The sequence below is a fragment of the Drosophila arizonae genome, chromosome 5 (assembly GCF_054131065.1).
Source record: "Drosophila arizonae isolate 15081-1271.41 chromosome 5, UAZ_ARI_1.0, whole genome shotgun sequence".
In the NCBI taxonomy this organism is placed as follows: Eukaryota; Metazoa; Arthropoda; class Insecta; order Diptera; family Drosophilidae; genus Drosophila; species Drosophila arizonae.
Window position 1 is genome coordinate 4,318,344 of NC_142925.1, and position 18,028 is coordinate 4,336,371.

The 18,028-nt window shown below is 41.4% G+C and overlaps 8 protein-coding genes across 11 annotated transcripts; 7 read left to right on the plus strand and 1 right to left on the minus strand.

Moving 5' to 3' along the window:
• Window positions 1-745: 745 nt before the first annotated feature.
• Window positions 746-4,262, plus strand: LOC108617208 (solute carrier family 35 member F5). 4 transcript variants are annotated; one of them, XM_089471524.1, is made up of 9 exons: window positions 748-1,009; window positions 1,509-1,599; window positions 1,655-1,749; window positions 1,813-1,953; window positions 2,017-2,070; window positions 2,131-2,447; window positions 2,508-2,773; window positions 2,871-3,282; window positions 3,347-4,262. In XM_089471524.1, exons 3-9 carry the CDS (start codon window positions 1,660-1,662, stop codon window positions 3,393-3,395), a joined length of 1,329 nt encoding a protein of 442 aa, XP_089327650.1. In that variant the 5' UTR covers window positions 748-1,009; window positions 1,509-1,599; window positions 1,655-1,659; the 3' UTR covers window positions 3,396-4,262. The 4 variants fall into 4 exon arrangements, with proteins under 4 accessions (XP_089327649.1, XP_089327648.1, XP_089327650.1 ...); XM_089471523.1 differs by having other exon boundaries at window positions 746-1,009; window positions 1,655-1,953; XM_018012929.2 differs by having other exon boundaries at window positions 1,509-1,749.
• Window positions 4,263-4,470: 208 nt separating this feature from the next.
• On the plus strand, window positions 4,471-5,696 carry LOC108617209 (peptidyl-prolyl cis-trans isomerase 6). The gene is made up of 3 exons (XM_018012930.2): window positions 4,471-4,646; window positions 4,805-4,929; window positions 5,222-5,696. Exons 1-3 carry the CDS (start codon window positions 4,557-4,559, stop codon window positions 5,622-5,624), a joined length of 618 nt encoding a protein of 205 aa, XP_017868419.1. The 5' UTR covers window positions 4,471-4,556; the 3' UTR covers window positions 5,625-5,696.
• Window positions 5,697-5,835: 139 nt separating this feature from the next.
• Ugt317A1 (UDP-glycosyltransferase family 317 member A1) lies at window positions 5,836-10,141 on the plus strand. Its single transcript, XM_018012926.2, has 5 exons — window positions 5,836-7,416; window positions 8,194-8,358; window positions 8,435-8,525; window positions 8,584-9,039; window positions 9,211-10,141. The coding sequence occupies exons 1-5, from the start codon at window positions 7,414-7,416 to the stop codon at window positions 10,092-10,094; spliced, it is 1,599 nt and encodes a 532-aa protein (XP_017868415.1). The 5' UTR covers window positions 5,836-7,413; the 3' UTR covers window positions 10,095-10,141.
• Window positions 10,142-10,204: 63 nt separating this feature from the next.
• RpS24 (ribosomal protein S24) lies at window positions 10,205-11,223 on the plus strand. The gene is made up of 2 exons (XM_018013318.2): window positions 10,205-10,343; window positions 10,618-11,223. Exon 2 carries the CDS (start codon window positions 10,628-10,630, stop codon window positions 11,024-11,026), a length of 399 nt encoding a protein of 132 aa, XP_017868807.1. The 5' UTR covers window positions 10,205-10,343; window positions 10,618-10,627; the 3' UTR covers window positions 11,027-11,223.
• A 130-nt stretch (window positions 11,224-11,353) lies between these two features.
• Window positions 11,354-13,030, plus strand: LOC108617371 (uncharacterized). The gene is made up of 3 exons (XM_018013158.2): window positions 11,354-11,697; window positions 11,943-12,253; window positions 12,313-13,030. Exons 1-3 carry the CDS (start codon window positions 11,600-11,602, stop codon window positions 12,837-12,839), a joined length of 936 nt encoding a protein of 311 aa, XP_017868647.1. The 5' UTR covers window positions 11,354-11,599; the 3' UTR covers window positions 12,840-13,030.
• On the minus strand, window positions 13,019-14,094 carry bonsai (28S ribosomal protein S15, mitochondrial). The gene is made up of 3 exons (XM_018013159.2): window positions 13,855-14,094; window positions 13,663-13,796; window positions 13,019-13,566 (listed from the first exon to the last, which is right to left on the minus strand). Exons 1-3 carry the CDS (start codon window positions 14,058-14,060, stop codon window positions 13,067-13,069), a joined length of 840 nt encoding a protein of 279 aa, XP_017868648.1. The 5' UTR covers window positions 14,061-14,094; the 3' UTR covers window positions 13,019-13,066.
• Window positions 14,095-14,323: 229 nt separating this feature from the next.
• Cdk9 (Cyclin-dependent kinase 9) lies at window positions 14,324-15,855 on the plus strand. The gene is made up of 4 exons (XM_018013157.2): window positions 14,324-14,505; window positions 14,569-14,653; window positions 14,718-14,975; window positions 15,032-15,855. The coding sequence occupies exons 1-4, from the start codon at window positions 14,324-14,326 to the stop codon at window positions 15,716-15,718; spliced, it is 1,212 nt and encodes a 403-aa protein (XP_017868646.1). The 3' UTR covers window positions 15,719-15,855.
• Window positions 15,804-18,013, plus strand: LOC108617529 (tRNA (carboxymethyluridine(34)-5-O)-methyltransferase ALKBH8). The gene is made up of 2 exons (XM_018013344.2): window positions 15,804-15,941; window positions 16,054-18,013. Exon 2 carries the CDS (start codon window positions 16,070-16,072, stop codon window positions 17,876-17,878), a length of 1,809 nt encoding a protein of 602 aa, XP_017868833.1. The 5' UTR covers window positions 15,804-15,941; window positions 16,054-16,069; the 3' UTR covers window positions 17,879-18,013.
• Window positions 18,014-18,028: the final 15 nt, after the last annotated feature.

Sequence of the window (18,028 nt, forward strand, 5' to 3'; positions counted from 1 at the left end):
AGTGCGCCCAAAAGACAAAGGCAGCCGAACAAGCGCTGGGGCTACTTTACCTACTCAATAAAAATAACAAAAAAAAAAAAAAATAATAATAAAAACGGAAACCCCCTCGCACAGACACAGGCAGACAGGCCACACCCAACCCCTGTGCCTGGAGCCTTCGTCTGCTGGCGTTTTATCATCATCCAATCAGTAGATAAATAACACATAAAATGAGGTGCTTAATCGGGTTTGAAGTGATGAAAGTGAAACTGTGCTTCTCTCTCTCTCTCTCTTCCCCTCCCGTTTGCCAGCCTGTCTGTCTTGCGCTCTGTCTATCTGTCGCCAAGGGGGCTGGGTCCTTGTCTTCGGCATAAATCTAAGGTAACAACTTTATATTTGTATATCAGTTACTTAAGAGCTTGTCAATTGCGCGTGACAACATAATTTACCATTAAATTGTACGCGTAGACAAGTAATTTGTCAACATTTATTTGCATTACATGCGAGAACAAGTTAATACAATTGATTGACAAGCAGCCACGCAGCTAATGTAAAGCACGCACAATTTAAATATTGGCGCGCAGCCAAACGAAAGAGTAGTTAACGTCTAATTTAAATTTCACGAGCAACTTAACGAAAAGCTAGCAGATATACAATTTAAATTAAGCGCTCAACTGAACGATAAGCAAGCTGAAATTATAACAGGTTGGCAGCATATACGATATATAATTTGGTGGTTGATCGATCGGCCGCCACATTAACAATCGATAAATCACACAGCTGTATTGTTTTTTTTTATGGTGTGTGCGCTCTTAGTAAGCAAAGTTATTGTACGCAAACAGTATTAGAACCGCTGAAAAAATAAGAATAACAATTGGAAATAAATTAAATACAAGTCTATTGCACAAGCAATAAGAATTAAGTGTTTATAAAATTGAGTACATATGCAGCAGTCGTTAAATAAATAGTATTAGTTGACGCCTCGCCGCTGCAGCAGAACACAGCTTGGAAAAGGCCAGAAAACGGCCAGGTAATGCAAAGCAAAAAAAAAAAACTAGACAAAAAAAGTGCATTAAATTAGCATAATATTAAGATTAAACTTTGTACAGTTTATTTCTTGCGCTGTCCAACATGTGACTTGTTGAGCATTTATTGATTTTTATGTTAGATTTCTATAAATATAAATCAGAAGAACAATCGCCACAGCGAATGTCTCGACGCTGACAGCTGTTATGGCTTTAAAAAAGCTAAACAACAAAAATACTCAGACCGCTTATCAGGTGTGAAGAATTCTAAATTGATGTGTTTTTTTATCGGTCAGCTACGCATTTATTGCGGGTGGTTATCATGCTAACGCCTCTTCCCCACCCACAAGAAGCTGTTAAGTGATTCGAGCTGCTAATTGATCCAATTGCTTGTTAATCAATTTTCTCTACGATTTTGTGGCTCAATAAAAGCCACTAGGCAGCTAAACAACCGACAAAAATCTATATGCTAATAACGTAATTATCATTTCACTTTGATTGCAGAAATGCCTCTTTAATCAAAATCAAATCAATTGTCAAAACAGAACATCAAAAATGAAACAGAAAAGCTGGCGACACAAGCGTAAATAACTAAGTAAGAATAAACACACGTTAGCTAACGGCAAATAAAGATACTAAAACGAAAGCAGGGAAGATGCTTGGACGCACGCAGAAACTGCTGCTGGGACTGGCCATCCTGTTGCTGGTCAATGTCCTCTGGGTATCATCCAGCGAGCTAAGCAAGGTATATATAGAAGAGACTCATGAAAATTTAAATTATTTAAATAAAAATCTCCATCTCACGCAGATTCTCTACGAGGACGATACATATAATAAGCCATTCTTTAGCACCTACTTCAAGACGTCGATGTTTAGCTTCTATTTGTTAATCATTGGCATAATAGCGCCTTGGAAGGAGTCGTGCGAGCGTCAACATGGCAACTATGCGGTTTGTATAGCCTAATAGATGTTCTATAAACCATACTAATCTATTTAAAATACCCCCATTTAGATGATGGAACAGAATGCCGATGAGGAGAACTATTATAGCAATCAGGCGTCTTTGGTTGGATAATCCACTCTTGGCTCTCTGATGGTTTCTAACTGGTTTCATTTGCCTTTGCAGGGGGATTCGACCTTTGTGCCCATACGTGTGGCCAATCCTATAAATGGCATTGTATCCGGCACGGAGAGCGATGATTCCAGTGTGCGTAGTGTTCGCTTTTGTAAGATGGCCGAGGTGCGTGAGATGTCGGCGCATGAGGCAACGGATGCTTTGATGGCTCGACTGTCGTATGCCGCGAGCATGAGGATTAAACGACAGAAAACACACCACAAGACAGCAAAGACGGCGTTGCTCTTCTGCTTACTCTGGTTCGCTGCGAATTACTTCTCACAGCTCGCTTTGAATATGGATGAAGAGCCCATGATAACGCTCATCAGGTTGAGTCATATTCACTTCACTTAAATAAAGATGTTAACTAACGGTATATTCTTTTGCAGATCCACTTCAGCCACATTGTTTACCATATTGCTAGCTGCCCTATTTCCGTCTGCCATGGGCGACAAGCTGACTATAACAAAGCTAATTGCTGCAACAATGAGCATTGCCGGCGTCGTGGTCATCAGCATGAATGATTTGCACGACTCGAAGATGACTCGCGGCGTTCTTTTGGCTCTGTTTAGTGCTTTCTTCTATGCTTCGTATTTGGTGTTTGTCAAGCGAAAAAGTGACACCGAGGAAAAGGTGGACATTCCCTTGTTCTTTGGTAAATACGACAACTAAGTCCAGGGTATCCTCTAGTCGAACAGTCTCGACTGGATCATTCTTATTTGCGTATAACATTTATTTTGCTGGCATTACAGGCTTTGTTGGTCTTTGGAATCTGTTGCTGCTATGGCCCATTTTCTTTATATTGCATTTCACCAAGATCGAAACATTTGAGATGCCCAGCCAGGGACAGTTTGGCATGCTCTTCTTAAATGGCTTCATTTGCACAGTCCTCGCTGTGGCTCTCTGGCTGTGGGGCTGTTTCCTCACCTCCTCGCTAATTGGCACGCTAACCATGTCGCTGCAAATACCCTTGACAATTGCATTTGATGTTCTGCTCAAGCAAAAGCCGTACTCTTCATTATATTGGATGGGCTCGATAGGTCTGATAATGTCAGTGCTGCTTGTTGTGTTGCTAATGCGCAACGATGATTCAGATCCGCTTATGAAACTATTCAAAGTATTATATAGAAAGATCTGTGGTTGCCGCAACCCAAACATTGTGAGGTAATATCCCATGCTATATTTACATTTTGGTGTTTATTCTTAATCACAATGTTTAAATTTATAGAGTTACCGACGATGAGCAACAGGAATCTCTTATCAATAGCAGCGATTAAAGTCTGACTCTTGATTTTCTGGAAAGGCTTTTGGAAATCGCGCTTTCTCAACAATTTTAAAAATTGCTCACTGCAATTGCAATGCAAATCCAAAACTTGGCTGTTCACGACTTCGTTTCGAATCGTTCTTTAATCCATAGCGACAAATATATATACACATACATATAATATATATATTTATATATATATACATATATGTATGTACGTAGTTGTAGTTAATATTTCGCACAACTCTCATATATATACATTTAGCTATAGAAAAATTTTCCTGATTGACTTTTAAGTTGAAACCCTGGTTTTCCTGATTTGCAATTTTACCTACAATTAAGCTAATATATGTGTATATCTTATATTTATTATAAACGTTATTATTTTTTGTGTAAATAGCTGTAATCTTAGTGTTTATCTCTCTATATGTGATAGGTCTTTCGATATGCTGAAGCTCAGTTATAATTTATGCTAAATTTAATGTTTTTGCTATAGTGCTCGACTCTATAATTGATATTTATACACTAGCATATATATATACTTGTACACATACCCTCCATACTCAATTCTAACATTTCTAATGTTTTGTGTGGGATATACTTTGTATATCATGCATAGAACACTTTATGTATTAATGATATATACTGCAAAATGTGTTAATAATATAGTATAAATACCCACACATAATAATATATGTTTAAAACATTGTAAAGCTGCCTAACTTTGCAGTTGAGTCCCATTTGTGTGCTTAATTTAGCATAAACATATACATTTATGCATAGTTGTCTATTGTTAACAATAAACAAACAAAAAATACAGTAATATTTAACCCCAATACTGAATTTCCACATGTAATTAATAAAAGTGCATTAGTGTGTATTTAAATTCAGTTTTACTATTGTCAAACAACAGCAAAAAATTCCACTCCAAATAAATAAAAAAAAAAAAAATTTAAAAACTAATTTTTGCGCCCACATTTATAGCTGCTATCGATATTTCATGAAGCTTTACAGCACTAAAATGCTCTCATCACTGTTGAATAGCATAAAGAGTCTCTGTTACTTACAGAGGTGCAGCGGCAACTAACATAGATGAGCGAACTCAGTCTGATTCTAGCGTCTCAATTGTGTGGACGTGTATTCATTTTGTGGGAAAAGAAAAGTTGGAATAAAAATGAAGTTTTCTCTGGCTTTGTGCCTGATTGCCATTACAGCCGGCATTGTGGTTGCGGATGAGAGCAAAGGACCCAAAGTGACCGACAAGGTAAGCACAAACAACCACATACACACAATTACGACTATATTGTGTGTACCTGCGTCACTTGGTATACACAAACACATAAATCAACTGCGCGGCTGTTGTTTTTGTTCTCTCTTAAATATTCAAAAAGTATTCTTTATGAATGTGTCTTTGTTGCGTAGGTTTTCTTTGACATCACCATTGGCGGTGAGGCAGCAGGTCGCATTGAGATCGGTTTGTTTGGAAAAACTGTGGAGAAGACCGTGAGGAACTTCAAGGAGCTGGCTGAGAAGCCACAAGGCGAGGGGTAAGTGAATATAAACACAGTTAGAATTCACATAAACACACACACACGCAAGTAGTTAAGATAGCTGTAGCTGTATGCATACACATTATTTCTATATACATGCATGTGTGTGTGTGTGTTTTTCTATATAGCTGCATTTATAGGTTAGAGCCGGCGTGTATTGCTATCAATTACGTGGCCTTTAACTGTAGATGAATTAACAAAAGAAGGAAATTAAGTTATTTATCAACTGAGAGCTTACACTAATTTGTCTATTGTGCCACTGTGCCACTTCTGCTTATCATTTCTATAGCTACAAGGGCAGCAAGTTCCATCGCATCATCAAGGACTTTATGATCCAGGGTGGCGACTTCACCAAGGGCGACGGCACTGGCGGCCGTTCCATCTATGGCGAGCGCTTCGAGGATGAGAACTTCAAGCTGAAGCATTATGGCGCCGGCTGGCTGAGCATGGCCAATGCTGGCAAGGATACCAACGGCTCGCAGTTCTTCATTACCACCAAGCAGACCAGCTGGCTGGATGGCCGTCATGTGGTCTTTGGCAAGGTTCTCTCCGGCATGGATGTGGTGCGCAAGATCGAGTCGAGTGCCACAGACGCACGCGATCGTCCCGTCAAGGATGTGGTCATCGCCAACAGCGGCACCATTCCAGTTCCCGAACCCTTCGCCGTCTCCAAGACTGATGCCACAGAATAAGCAATATCTATATATATTATAAATATACCTACCACTCGCATATATACATATTAGTGTGGCTTTTAAACGAAATGTCTTCTTGAAACATAATCAATTCAAATTATTGTCTTGGAGCGTGCTCTAGCATACATCAGCAATCGATTTTTCTCAGCGTTTGAGTTGAGAATTGCATTTAAATTAACAATTACAAATAACAGCAAAATACTATACTGTAAGCGACACACTCTCTGCTCAAAACAACAAACTTTTTCTCAAATTTTCAATGCATTATAATTAAAGTTTTGTGATAAAAAAAAAAAAAAAAAAAGCAGCGAAGAAATTTTGATTCGTGTTAAGGGATTGGTTGGGTGCTGCGGTTCATTGAACTGGTTTTTTCATTACTACTTGTCGCTATCTCCCTCTAACGGAACCGGTTTAGCAACAGCCGCTTCTTCTGGTGCCGCGTTTGCAGCTGACTTTGTCGCTAATTTCTGTTCCCTGTTTCTTTCCCTTTTCTTTATTGTGCTGCGCTAGTTTGTTGCTATTGTTTAATTTGTTTGTATTTTTTTTATGTATCAAAAAAGCTGACACAGTTGTCTGTTTGCAATTCGTGTCACGTTCTTTAGCGGCAGAACGTCAACGAGCTGAGCAAATATTTATATATATATTAATGCGTTTGTCAATGCCAATTTTAGCTCACGAAGTTCTAAAGCAGCCTTGGTTTACAACAAAAAAAAAAAAAAAGATGAGACACTTGCTGACTAGCATGAAACCAGTTCTTGCACGAATCCAATCAGAACGATGGATACCAATAAGATATTGCTGCGCTTTCGTTTTCTTAGGTCTTTGAATGAATAAGAATTATTATTATTCCTTTTCAATAATACTTACTCTTATGACTACCCTTTTAATTATTATCATGCATTTGCTCTCTTTAAGCCTTAAGTTCAATATAAATCAATCACACTCAATGCTTATATTGCCATTGAATTAAAAATATAAAATATTATCTAATCGCCATGCGAATCAGACTGACTGGTTACAAATTAGAAAACATCGTTATCAGACCTATTCTATTATTTTAACCCATAAAAACTAAACAAAACACTTAATTGTTTACATTTTCCATACTCTAATGATGCACGCAGTGCATCAACCCCAAAAATATATTCCAGCTTCCAGTTGCTGGTCGCCTATTCCAATTGGAATATATTGGAATATATGGTATAAATGTTTATACAGAGCGCATTAAAACTGAGAAAAGTAATGATGATCCGTATATATTCGGCGAGCAGTTGCAGCAATTAAATATATGTATATGTAAATTAGTCCACTTGCCCGCTCCAGTTACATGCAACAGAGAGCCAATCGGAGAGAGAGAGAGAAAAAGAGAGAGCGAGCGGATCTTACTTCGAGTGGCTCCCCAATATATAAAAAATTGCCTCAGTCAGTGCAATTGTATCCCCCATTTGTATAGATGGTATATACATATACATATATGCATATGTGTATTGTTTATGTCGGCTCACAATCTCATGTGCCACATATGTTTCCCACATTCAAAGAGAGAGAGACTGCGATAGGGAATGAGTGAGAGGGGGAAGAGAACTACTCATATGTACATCTACAATAACCACAGAAATTCTAAGATTATTTACTGCGAGCGATCGAAGCGAGGAGACAAAGTGCTTGCATGGAATATTCTAAAGAGCCGAAAGAAAAAAGGATTGTGGAACGAAAATCTTGGGAAACTGCATTTTCAATTATAAAGGATTAAAGACGAAAGAGTGTTAAGCTTAAGCAGTTTACTATGGTGAGTTATGAGTGCATTATGTGTAAACACAGAGCAGATCCGGCAATTTATATATATATATATATTTTTTATTGATAAGCAAACGAACTGAGAGCAGTCGCTGATGATGCTATTGCTGCTGCTGATGTGTACCAATCAAATCTTTCTAAGACAAACATAATTGAATTTCTGAATTCATTAAAGATTGTGAATTTGTTTGAACTAAAAACTACATATATATTTTAATGAAATCCAAATCTAATCAAACAGGAATTTGCATAAAAAATTTTCAAAAGTCTTTATAACAGCAATGCCTTTAGTGCTATATGGGTGAAAGCATTTGATTAATAAGCGTAAGCTTAGTTAGGAGAAACAGAATGATTTATATAGCGATAAATAAGGAGCTCATAGGCAAGCTAAGAGGGCAGAGAATATATTAGAGAAAGGGAAAACTTTACATAAAAAGAGACAACTTAGCGATAAAACTGAATATTAAATGAGGTAAATAAGAAGCTAAGCACGAAACAAAGGCAGTATAGAGCAATATCAAAGCAAGAAAATACAATTGAAATTGAAGACCATACAATATATGTATAAATCTAAGAACTTTAGCAATGGAAGACCGACTAAAGCTACTTACAATTTACATATATCTAAAAGAGAATTGCAAATACAAAATATAAATATAGTACAATGTAATATAAATTTAAATAGGTAACCTACCTGATCTCCATATGAATACATTCATCTATTCACATATACATTATACATATATCTTTATCCACTCCGCATTAACAGCAATCGAAATCATGGTATGCGCTTTATCTAGCGCTGCTCAGTCTGCTGCTGGGATTGGGAGACTGTCGTGGCGCCAATATTCTCGTGCTCTTTCCACATGCAAGCGAAAGTCATTTTGCTGTGATGCGCACCCTGGTGGCCGAGCTGGCAAGCAGGGAGCATAATGTAAGCAACGCTAAACGTATATATATGTATATCGAGGCTCAAGTGATTCCAATCATCATATCCAAATCCATTGCAGTTAACTGTTTACAGCGGTCATGGCCTGAATGATAACTTGGAGCGAGTCGTGGAGCATGTTGTAAGGCCAGAATTTGACTTTTGGAGCAACTGTAAGCAAAACAAATAGTGAGTCACATATAGAAGTAAACATCGCCCTCTTTACCACAGTGCAAGAGCAAGCAGCACCAGGTGGCAGCCTTGAAGATTTGGCCCTCTTGTCCGAGAGCAAACTGCGCAGTTCCTTGGCTTCGGTTGGAGCTCGAGCAGTGGAACACTTTTTGGTGCAGGCTCCGGTGCAGAAGCTGCTGGAGCTGTCCACTGCGGAATTCGATTACGATCTAATCATTGTTGACTATTTCTATACAGAGGCGCTGCTCGCATTGGGCTATAAGCATAATAAACCCACAATTGGCGTAATAAGCACGGATTTTGGCAACTATATGAATGCGGTGCAAGAGGCTTTGCTGCCCGTTGCCTGTTCGCCCATAGATTACGAGGCGTATACCAAGGATTTGGGTTTCTCGGCACGCTTGAGCAATATACGCGAGTGTATGGCGAGACGTAAACAATTTTACAATGAACATTACACGGCACAGGAACAAATAATACGAAAATTCTTTAAAAGTAAGTTTTCGACTTGGCGGCAGAAACTCTGTCAATGACAAAAGTTTTTATTGATGTGGCAACACTCAACATTGCTTTAATCGATACTCGCTAATTTGTTAATCATCGATGTATTTATGCCTAAATTGTTTTGAATTTGAACCTAATGCAGCTTATTGAAATTTCGTGCAGTTGCTGTTAACATACCAGAACTTCAGGCACATCATTTGGCACTTTTACTGCTTAACAATCATGTGCCGCTCTGGACGCCACGTCCGTTGCTCCCACAAATTGTGCCAGCTGGTGGGCTGCATATACGCGGTCCTCGCGAATTGATGTGGAACGTCAAACGATTTGTGGAAGAGTCTAAAAACGGAGTCATCTACATACAGTTGGGCAACGAGCAGCCCTGCGGTCAACTGCCCCAGGCGAAGCTACAAATACTCTTTGATTTTATGAGTGCTCGGAAGGAGCGTTTCATATGGACCTGCCACGATGTAAAGACCCTGCCGGGCCTGCCCAAAAATGTGCTCATTCAGCACTCTGTGCCACAGATTGACATCCTAGCACATCCCCACGTGCGCGCTTTCATCATGAATGGGGATCTGTTGAGTCTGCAGGAGGGCATTACGCGTCATGTGCCGATGCTGGGTTTGCCTAATTTCCGGAATGAACGCAAAAATATACAACTTGCTGTGGATCTGGGCGTTGCGCTGCAACTGGAGCCAAGCAACTTTACGACAGTCGCACTCAACTGGGCTCTGGATGAGTTGACAAAGCAACAGCATTTTCAGATTTCCATTCGCGAGGTTTCCAGCGAATTCCGAGATAGGCCTTTGGGCGCCTTGGCCAATGCCTTGTTCTGGGTCAATTATGTGGTACGGCACAAGGGCGGCGCTGCAATCAGGACACGTGGCATTGATATTGCCTCTAATCATTTGCACCTTTTCGATTTGTTTGTATTTTATTTCGGTGTGGCCATTGCTGTGTGTGCCGTATTGATAGCCATCTACTTTGGAGTCTTTTATGCCATGCAAAGAAAACTTAATGATGCCAAATTAGCAAAACTAAGTTAAATTTACGTTTGAATTTAATAAAAGCTAAAGCAAATAAAATAAATAAATATGTTTGAATTAATTATTTAACCGATTTGAATTTGCGCCATTTACAGAGTTGCACTGCATCCGATAGTCAGGTATACAATACAACCCTGTCAAATTAAAAGTGCTGCCAAGTTTTCGACAAACGACGGTGGCCATCTTCCTTTCTAAAGAATCGCGTTCGCAAATCAGACGTGTTTAAAACCTTTTCGAGTGTTTTAAAAGGTAATAAATGTTTCAATATATGCGCAAATGCCTTAAAAATGTCCTACATATTGTGTGAATGCTACGATATATGAATGCAGGCTGACTAAACGTGTTTACGGCGTGTGGTGAGCGCAGCGTATCACACGTGGAGTCTCGAGTTGCTCAGCGGAGCTGCTAACCCATTGAGGTTATGTTGAAAACAGAAACAACAATAAATAGCCTGTGAACTGTGACAATATGCAAATTGGTGTATAAAATCCTAGTCTAATTTGTGTGTGTATGTATCTTGCAGCTCCGTCAAAATGTCGACTGGTACAACTGCCACAATTCGCACCCGCAAGTTCATGACCAACCGTCTGCTTGCCAGGAAACAAATGGTCTGCGATGTCCTCCATCCCGGACTCTCATCGGTCAACAAGACCGAGATTCGTGAGAAGCTCGCCGCCATGTACAAAGTGACACCCGATGTTGTGTTTACTTTCGGTTTCCGCACTAACTTCGGTGGTGGCCGCTCCACTGGCTTTGCCCTGATCTACGATACTCTGGACTTTGCCAAGAAGTTCGAGCCCAAATACCGTCTGGCTCGTCACGGTCTCTTCGAACAGAAGAAGCAAACACGCAAGCAGCGCAAGGAACGTCGCAACAGAATGAAGAAGGTCCGTGGTACCGCCAAGGCCAAGATCGGTACCGGCAAGAAGTAAAACAATCTAGCTGGCACATCAATATGATATTGTGTGTGTGTGTTGCTGGTGGCGCGCACCTGCAATTCCAAAAATTAACGGCTGCGTTAGTTGTACTTCTTTTATAAATCCAATGACAACAAAAAAATCCGTTGTTTACTTTTTGGAGCGGCTTTAGTTTTATATGCTTAAGGAAATAAAACTCTAAAAGTAAATTACATTCATGTCTTCGCATATCTAAAAGTGTAAAATTTGAAATATACAGAATTGTACATATTTAGCTAACTTAAGGCAACAATTGCCGTAAACAAATACATAATGCATTTTTAGTTGCTACGACAGCGCTGCCATACTTGTCAAAGTACAGCACGTTCTAAGTGGCAGCACACAATTTGTAACAGTCTGGCCACATCTGCCGAGCCTTTCAACCCTACTAGCAACGCTACAAAAATTTATTTGCAAAAAAAAAACGAAACCGGAAAAAGTTTCATATACAGAAATTGTATAAAATTGTTATAAATGTCTATTGCTAGGCTGGCCAGCATAATCGACAATTATTCGTAGCACCGGCCACACAACTTTCAGTTTTGGGAAATGTCGATTTTAGGGAGTGGAGGTGGTGGCAGTGGAAGCAGTGGCGGCGGCAGCGGCATCAGCGTCTCGGCTGGCGATTGGATTTGCCCAGATATTGAGTGAGTGCGCGTAAAGCTTCAAGCGTAAAGATCTATGGGCAAAATGCAAAGCATCCAGCACTACAACAACAACTACAAACTACATACTACCCTTCTATCTCCCTTTCTAATATAACCGACAAAAATGCAATAACAATATATTTGTTGTTTTGTTACTCTTATTCTTCCTCCAACCGCATCTGTGTGTGGCATGCGTCTCTTTCGCTCTCTTTCTCTCTCCTACTCTCACTGAATGTGTGTTGCAGTTGTCGCCATTTGAACTTTGCGCGTCGCCTACAATGCAACAAATGCAATCGGGAACGTGAAAATATCAACAATGAGAAACTCGACAGAGATCGAGATCGAGACCGAGGCAACGGCAGTAGCGGCAGCAGCAGCAGTTCTTCCAAAAAGAAACTGGGCACAGAGATTGGAAAAGTAGCCGCAGACAAATCACGAGGACTATTCAGCGCAGAGGATTGGCAGTGCAGCAAGTGTGCAAATGTGAATTGGGCGCGACGGCAGACTTGCAACATGTGCAACGCGCCCAAATTCACAGATGTGGAGGAGCGTACAGGTAAGTAGATGCAGTAGATGCCATAAAGTTGCCAACTAACTGAATCCAATCGCTGTCAGGCTTCGGTGGAGGCTATAATGATCGTGGCGTTGTTGAGTACAAGGAACGTGAGGATTCGGACAGCGAATATGATGAATTTGGACGGCGCAAGAAGCGCAAAAATAATGATAGGGGTGGCGATGAGGATAGTCGCAACAGAGGCAGAGATGAGCCGAAACGTGCACGACGCAGTGATATTGAGGGTGATGAGGATGAGGAGGAGGACGATGAAGACGATGATGGAGACTTGTCCAAATATGATCTGTGGGGCGACAATGAGGTGAGCTCCAGCAATGTGAAGAGCAAGGAAACAGACAACGGGACTAGCAACAACAGCAGCAGCGCCAAGGAGAAGCTAATGCCAGGAACAACTGCCAGCAGTAAAAGGGCATCACGTGCATCCACCTCGTCCATTTCCTCATCATCCTCAACCAGTTCGTCCAGTTCCAGTGACTCATCGTCAACCTCCTCGTCGAGTAGCTCTAGCAGCAGCAACGCTTCCAATAGCAAGCGTGACCGGAAACGTTCAGATGGACGTTCCCGCTAGGGACGGGGATCCACTCGATTCGAATCTCCGTTGGAAGAGAATTAATCTTGTTTTTTCTTCACTTTATTGTGAAAGCTAACAATTGTTTATTTATTTTTCTAAGCCTGCGCCACTCACCCATGACATGTATTTGAGCTCCCCCACTTCAAACCCTCTGCAAGAAAATCAATAAATTCATATAATTTAAGAAATTGTCGCTCGACTCGACTTTATTGCAAGTAAACTATTTAATGGAAGGTTTCATCCGATTGCTTGCGTGTAGCGGCTGCTGCTGCCTCACGCAACTCTTGAAGCTGTGCTAGCTGCTGGCGCGCCTCCTCGATCTGCTCTTCCGTGACAGTTACAGGAACATCGCAATCGATCTGCTCCTGGCGGATGAATATCATCTTCTTGATGGCATCCTCTAAGAAAGGTATTTGTTGCTCTTGTAGTTCTTTGTGATAAGCCTCTAAACGCTCATCCTTGATTTTCTCGCAGTAAATGTCGGTTAGCTTCTGCAGCGACTCTTTTCGCGTTATCCAGTGGAACTTGGTTGGCGGTGGCTTATAGACCAAGTCCAGCTTCTCCAAAATCCACTCGAAACGTCGGTAGTCCCACCGTCTGAGATATTTCAAAAACTTCTTACGCTTGTCGATCATTTCCTTTAGACGCACTTTGATCATCTTGTCGCGTGGATGCACCTCCATGTGTGACTGAAAGCGTCGTATAAGTGCCGTCATCCTGGCCACTATTGCAGGAGTAGACAATAGAGAAAGGTAATATCATATTTAATCCAATTCTTTCCATGTGGTGGCTTACAAATGATTTCTCATAAACTACTTACATTTGGCCTCCATAGAGCCATAGTCTTGTGCATGTCGCTGCACTTCCTTGATCATTAGGTCGCGATAATAGCGCGTTGTTAAATTGTTCGGATTATTCCTAAGCAAAAACATGGATTTGACTGTTTCATTGGCACTGCAAGAATATAATATTATTACATATGTTTGTAGATGTATATTCATAGATTACTAACTTGGCCAACTCCTTGGAATCTTTGTAATCCGGCAACAGTTCATTGGGATTCAGCGGTGGCAGCTTGCCCAGATCGCCGCTCTTCTCTGGCTTTATGCATGATATCTTTTCGGGTCGTACCCATTTGATTTTCAGATCCGACTTGAACGCATAGTCACGCACAAATTGGCGTGGCACAGCGTGTGCTATATTTAATAGCTTATTCATAAATAATAATTTTTAATATTACACTTTGCTGCTTGAGGTTATATCACTGAGCCAGTGTGCACACACTCGATTAAATTTATTTACGACCACACCAGCTGACTTGAAACAGTGTGACCTACTATGCGGAAATACTCCAAAACAGCTGCATTAGTTGTTGCTTTTTCCTTTTTGTGTGCGTCTGTTAATGAGACCAGAAAGTAAATTAATTGGGAAGTTGGGAAATATCAAACTTTTTTATTACATTGGATTTGTAATATTTTACAATGGCGCACATGTCACATATGCTACCACAAGCGTCAACAACGCCAGTCGTTTCAACTGGCAGCTCGTCTCGTACAATGTCGCTTATGGAGAAACAAAAATATATCGAGGATTATGATTTTCCCTACTGTGATGAAAGCAGTAAATACGAGAAAGTGGCAAAAATCGGGCAGGGTACATTTGGGTAAGTTATAGTAACCAGCTTATGTCAAAAATGTATTTTCTTATTGTTTCGTTTACAACGCAGCGAGGTTTTCAAAGCACGTGAAAAAAAGAGTAACAAAAAATTTGTTGCCATGAAAAAGGTGCTTATGGACAATGAAAAGGAAGGCGTAAGTAACCACTGATGACATGAGGGAATACTGAAAGAGAATATATACATATATTATTTGGTAGTTTCCCATCACGGCTCTGCGTGAGATTCGCATCTTGCAACTGCTAAAGCACGAGAATGTGGTCAATCTCATTGAGATATGCCGCACCAAGGCTACAGTGCACAACGGATATAGATCGACTTTTTATTTGGTCTTTGATTTCTGTGAGCACGATTTAGCTGGTCTGCTGTCCAATATGAATGTTAAATTCAGTTTGGGAGAAATTAAGAAGGTGATGCAGCAGCTTCTCAATGGACTCTACTATATACATAGTAATAAGGTACGTACATATCTTAAAAACATAAATGATTTAACTTATTCAGAATACATTAACAGATTCTACACCGCGACATGAAAGCTGCCAATGTGCTGATCACAAAACATGGCATTTTGAAACTGGCCGATTTTGGTTTGGCCCGTGCATTTAGCATTCCTAAGAACGATTGTAAAAATCGTTATACAAATCGTGTTGTTACCCTGTGGTATCGTCCGCCGGAATTGTTGCTGGGTGACCGCAACTATGGTCCGCCTGTAGATATGTGGGGAGCGGGCTGCATTATGGCTGAGATGTGGACTCGTTCGCCCATTATGCAGGGCAACACAGAGCAGCAGCAGCTTACCTTTATATCACAGCTGTGTGGTTCCTTTACCCCAGACGTTTGGCCGGGTGTCGAGGAGCTGGAGCTGTACAAATCGATTGAGCTTCCAAAGAATCAAAAACGTCGTGTCAAAGAGCGTCTGCGTCCGTATGTCAAGGATCCCACTGGTTGCGATTTGCTAGACAAACTTTTGACTCTGGATCCGAAGAAACGCATCGATGCGGACACAGCACTGAACCACGACTTCTTCTGGAACGATCCGATGCCTAGTGATCTGAGCAAAATGTTGTCCCAGCATTTGCAAAGCATGTTCGAATACCTGGCGCAGCCGCGTCGCAGCAATCAAATGCGCAATTATCATCAGCAGCTGACTACAATGAATCAGAAGCCACAGGATAATAGCATGATCGATAGAGTCTGGTAGATTGTAAGCCCTACATTAAGTTTAGATATTAACGTATACAATTGTAATTGCTGTATATGCAGCGATTTGAAGAATTTCAGATTCAAATGTTTATCAACAAAAAAATAAAAAATATATACTGTTAGTGCGCAAAACAAGCAGAAGGCTTGAATGGCAAACATTTCCATACAAAACCAAAAACCAAATTATTTATGAATGGCAAATGAAGGGAGCTGCTGGAAAGGTAAATATTTTCATACAGAATAATGATAATCTTTACTTTGAGCTGCATACCGACCGTGCGTTAGAGCATATTAGTGTGTACACACTCATGTCAATTTTTTGGTATTTTTTAGGCCCGTTCTGGACGAGATGCACATTGAACAAAAAACGAACAAAGTGAAAAAGGCAGAGAAAAAGCAACGACGCAGCTTGGCAATTATAAAAGCCGACTGTAATGTCTCGCAAAATGACTCGCCCACCCTCTACTTGGCCATACTCAACGTAGGACTTAGCAATGGACTATCCGAAGAGGCGCTGCTCACCGCAGCCGCTGCAACAGGCGGTCAGGTGTCTCAGGTGCTGATGTTGCCTTCGAAATCGTATTGTTTTCTTATGTGCACCACATTGGCGGATGCGCAGCTAGTGTACGATGGCATGCATAATCGGGCGACCATTGGTCAGAAAGGTGCCGTTGCCTATCTTAGCTATGTGTCGGAATTGCCGCAGCAAAGAGAAGAAAACGGCTGGCAGAAGCCTCTGCCAGGTGGACTCGTGCTGTTGCCGGATTTCGTCAGTGAGGCGGAGGAGGCAGCGTTGCTAGAAGCAATTGCTGTTGGTGCTGCCAGCCCTACGGACAGCCTAAAGCACAGGCAAGTCAAGCATTTTGGCTACGAGTTTCTCTATGGCAGCAACAATGTGAATCCGTTACAACCCCTCGAGCAGGGTATTCCAGCAGCTTGCAATTTCATGTGGGAGCGCTTGGAGTTGCCAGCATTTGAGCCACCCGATCAACTCACAGTCAATGAGTATGAACCAGGACAGGGTATACCGCCGCACGTGGACACGCATAGCGCCTTCAAGGATCCTATACTGTCGCTGTCACTGCAATCTGATGTTGTGATGGACTTTCGTCGCGGGGATCAGCTCGTGCATGTGCTGCTCCCACGCCGTTCGCTGTTAGTCATGTCAGGGGAGTCACGGTATGATTGGACACATGGCATCCGACCGAAGCATATCGATGTAGTGGCCACGCCATCGGGCAGTCTGACAACTCAAGCACGTAGTAAGAGAACCTCTCTTACCTTCAGGCGCCTACGTCGTGGTCCTTGTGATTGTCAATATCCCACGCTGTGCGATACGCAACAGACGGCAACTCCTCAAGAGGTGTGTGATAAGCTGGCCACCCATGCCAGCCACCTGGAGCAGCAGAATGTACATGAAGTCTATGACAAGATTGCAAACCATTTTAGCGATACGCGTCACACACCCTGGCCACAAGTTGCCGAGTTCCTGAACTCTTTTGAGCCACAATCTGTGCTGCTGGACGTGGGCTGTGGCAATGGAAAGTACTTGGGCTGTAATCCTCAACTGCTGTCCATTGGCTGTGATCGTTCGCTGGGCTTGCTGGGCGTGGGAAACGCGCGTGGCCTTTCGGTCTTTCGTTGCGATTGCTTGCAGCTGCCTGTGCGCAGCTCCAGCATCGATGGTTGCATTAGCATTGCGGTAATCCATCATCTGGCTAGCAGCGAACGGCGGTTAACAGCACTTAATGAGCTCTGTCGCGTGCTACGTCCAGGTGGAAGGGCGCTCGTCTATGTCTGGGCCAAGGATCAGCGTAAGAACGATAAGAAATCGACGTATTTAAGGCAAAATACCGCCGTCAATAAGGAACACACGACGGAGCAGGCGCAGCGTCAGAAGCTTGCACGACAGCTGGAAAGCATGGATCAGCAGTTGCCAGTTTCTTTACCAGTGCACACGAACCGAACGGAGTTCCAGCAGCAGGATGTCTATGTGCCATGGAAAACCAAAGATGAACAGCGTACAACCTTTCTACGCTACTATCATGTGTTCGAGGAGCTGGAACTGGAAAAGTTGGTGGATCAAATGGAAGGAGTTGTGATTAGGAAAAGTTACTATGATCAGGGCAATCATTGTGTGATCTTTGAAAAAAGCTAAAATTTAAAATTGATAGATAATATAAGACTAAAGACAAACCTGTTTCAAGTTCTATGTAAATATGTTAATCAGACTATCACTTGATAATGTAAATGCTGTAAATTTTTCAATAAAAATATGATTATGCAACGTAAATTCTATAAATAACTG

Bases quoted from the DNA above. Each gene is read 5' to 3' on its own strand.
- LOC108617208 (XM_089471522.1), top strand. From the start codon at position 1,660: ATGCTTGGACGCACGCAGAAACTGCTGCTGGGACTGGCCATCCTGTTG. The intron at 2,774-2,870 runs GTAAATACGACA...CTGGCATTACAG, and splicing joins GGACATTCCCTTGTTCTTTG to GCTTTGTTGGTCTTTGGAAT. The intron at 3,283-3,346 runs GTAATATCCCAT...TTAAATTTATAG, and splicing joins CGCAACCCAAACATTGTGAG to AGTTACCGACGATGAGCAAC.
- LOC108617209 (XM_018012930.2), top strand. From the start codon at position 4,557: ATGAAGTTTTCTCTGGCTTTGTGCCTGATTGCCATTACAGCCGGCATT. The intron at 4,647-4,804 runs GTAAGCACAAAC...TTTGTTGCGTAG, and splicing joins GACCCAAAGTGACCGACAAG to GTTTTCTTTGACATCACCAT. The intron at 4,930-5,221 runs GTAAGTGAATAT...TCATTTCTATAG, and splicing joins GAGAAGCCACAAGGCGAGGG to CTACAAGGGCAGCAAGTTCC.
- Ugt317A1 (XM_018012926.2), top strand. The intron at 8,359-8,434 runs GTAAGCAACGCT...AATCCATTGCAG, and splicing joins TGGCAAGCAGGGAGCATAAT to TTAACTGTTTACAGCGGTCA. The intron at 9,040-9,210 runs GTAAGTTTTCGA...AATTTCGTGCAG, and splicing joins AATACGAAAATTCTTTAAAA to TTGCTGTTAACATACCAGAA.
- RpS24 (XM_018013318.2), top strand. From the start codon at position 10,628: ATGTCGACTGGTACAACTGCCACAATTCGCACCCGCAAGTTCATGACC.
- LOC108617371 (XM_018013158.2), top strand. From the start codon at position 11,600: ATGTCGATTTTAGGGAGTGGAGGTGGTGGCAGTGGAAGCAGTGGCGGC. The intron at 11,698-11,942 runs GTGAGTGCGCGT...TGTGTGTTGCAG, and splicing joins TGGATTTGCCCAGATATTGA to TTGTCGCCATTTGAACTTTG. The intron at 12,254-12,312 runs GTAAGTAGATGC...AATCGCTGTCAG, and splicing joins AGATGTGGAGGAGCGTACAG to GCTTCGGTGGAGGCTATAAT.
- bonsai (XM_018013159.2), bottom strand. From the start codon at position 14,060: ATGAATAAGCTATTAAATATAGCACACGCTGTGCCACGCCAATTTGTG. The intron at 13,797-13,854 runs GTTAGTAATCTA...ATATTCTTGCAG, and splicing joins GATTCCAAGGAGTTGGCCAA to TGCCAATGAAACAGTCAAAT. The intron at 13,567-13,662 runs GTAAGTAGTTTA...CTCCTGCAATAG, and splicing joins TGGCTCTATGGAGGCCAAAT to TGGCCAGGATGACGGCACTT.
- Cdk9 (XM_018013157.2), top strand. From the start codon at position 14,324: ATGGCGCACATGTCACATATGCTACCACAAGCGTCAACAACGCCAGTC. The intron at 14,506-14,568 runs GTAAGTTATAGT...TTTACAACGCAG, and splicing joins ATCGGGCAGGGTACATTTGG to CGAGGTTTTCAAAGCACGTG. The intron at 14,654-14,717 runs GTAAGTAACCAC...ATTATTTGGTAG, and splicing joins TGGACAATGAAAAGGAAGGC to TTTCCCATCACGGCTCTGCG.
- LOC108617529 (XM_018013344.2), top strand. From the start codon at position 16,070: ATGCACATTGAACAAAAAACGAACAAAGTGAAAAAGGCAGAGAAAAAG.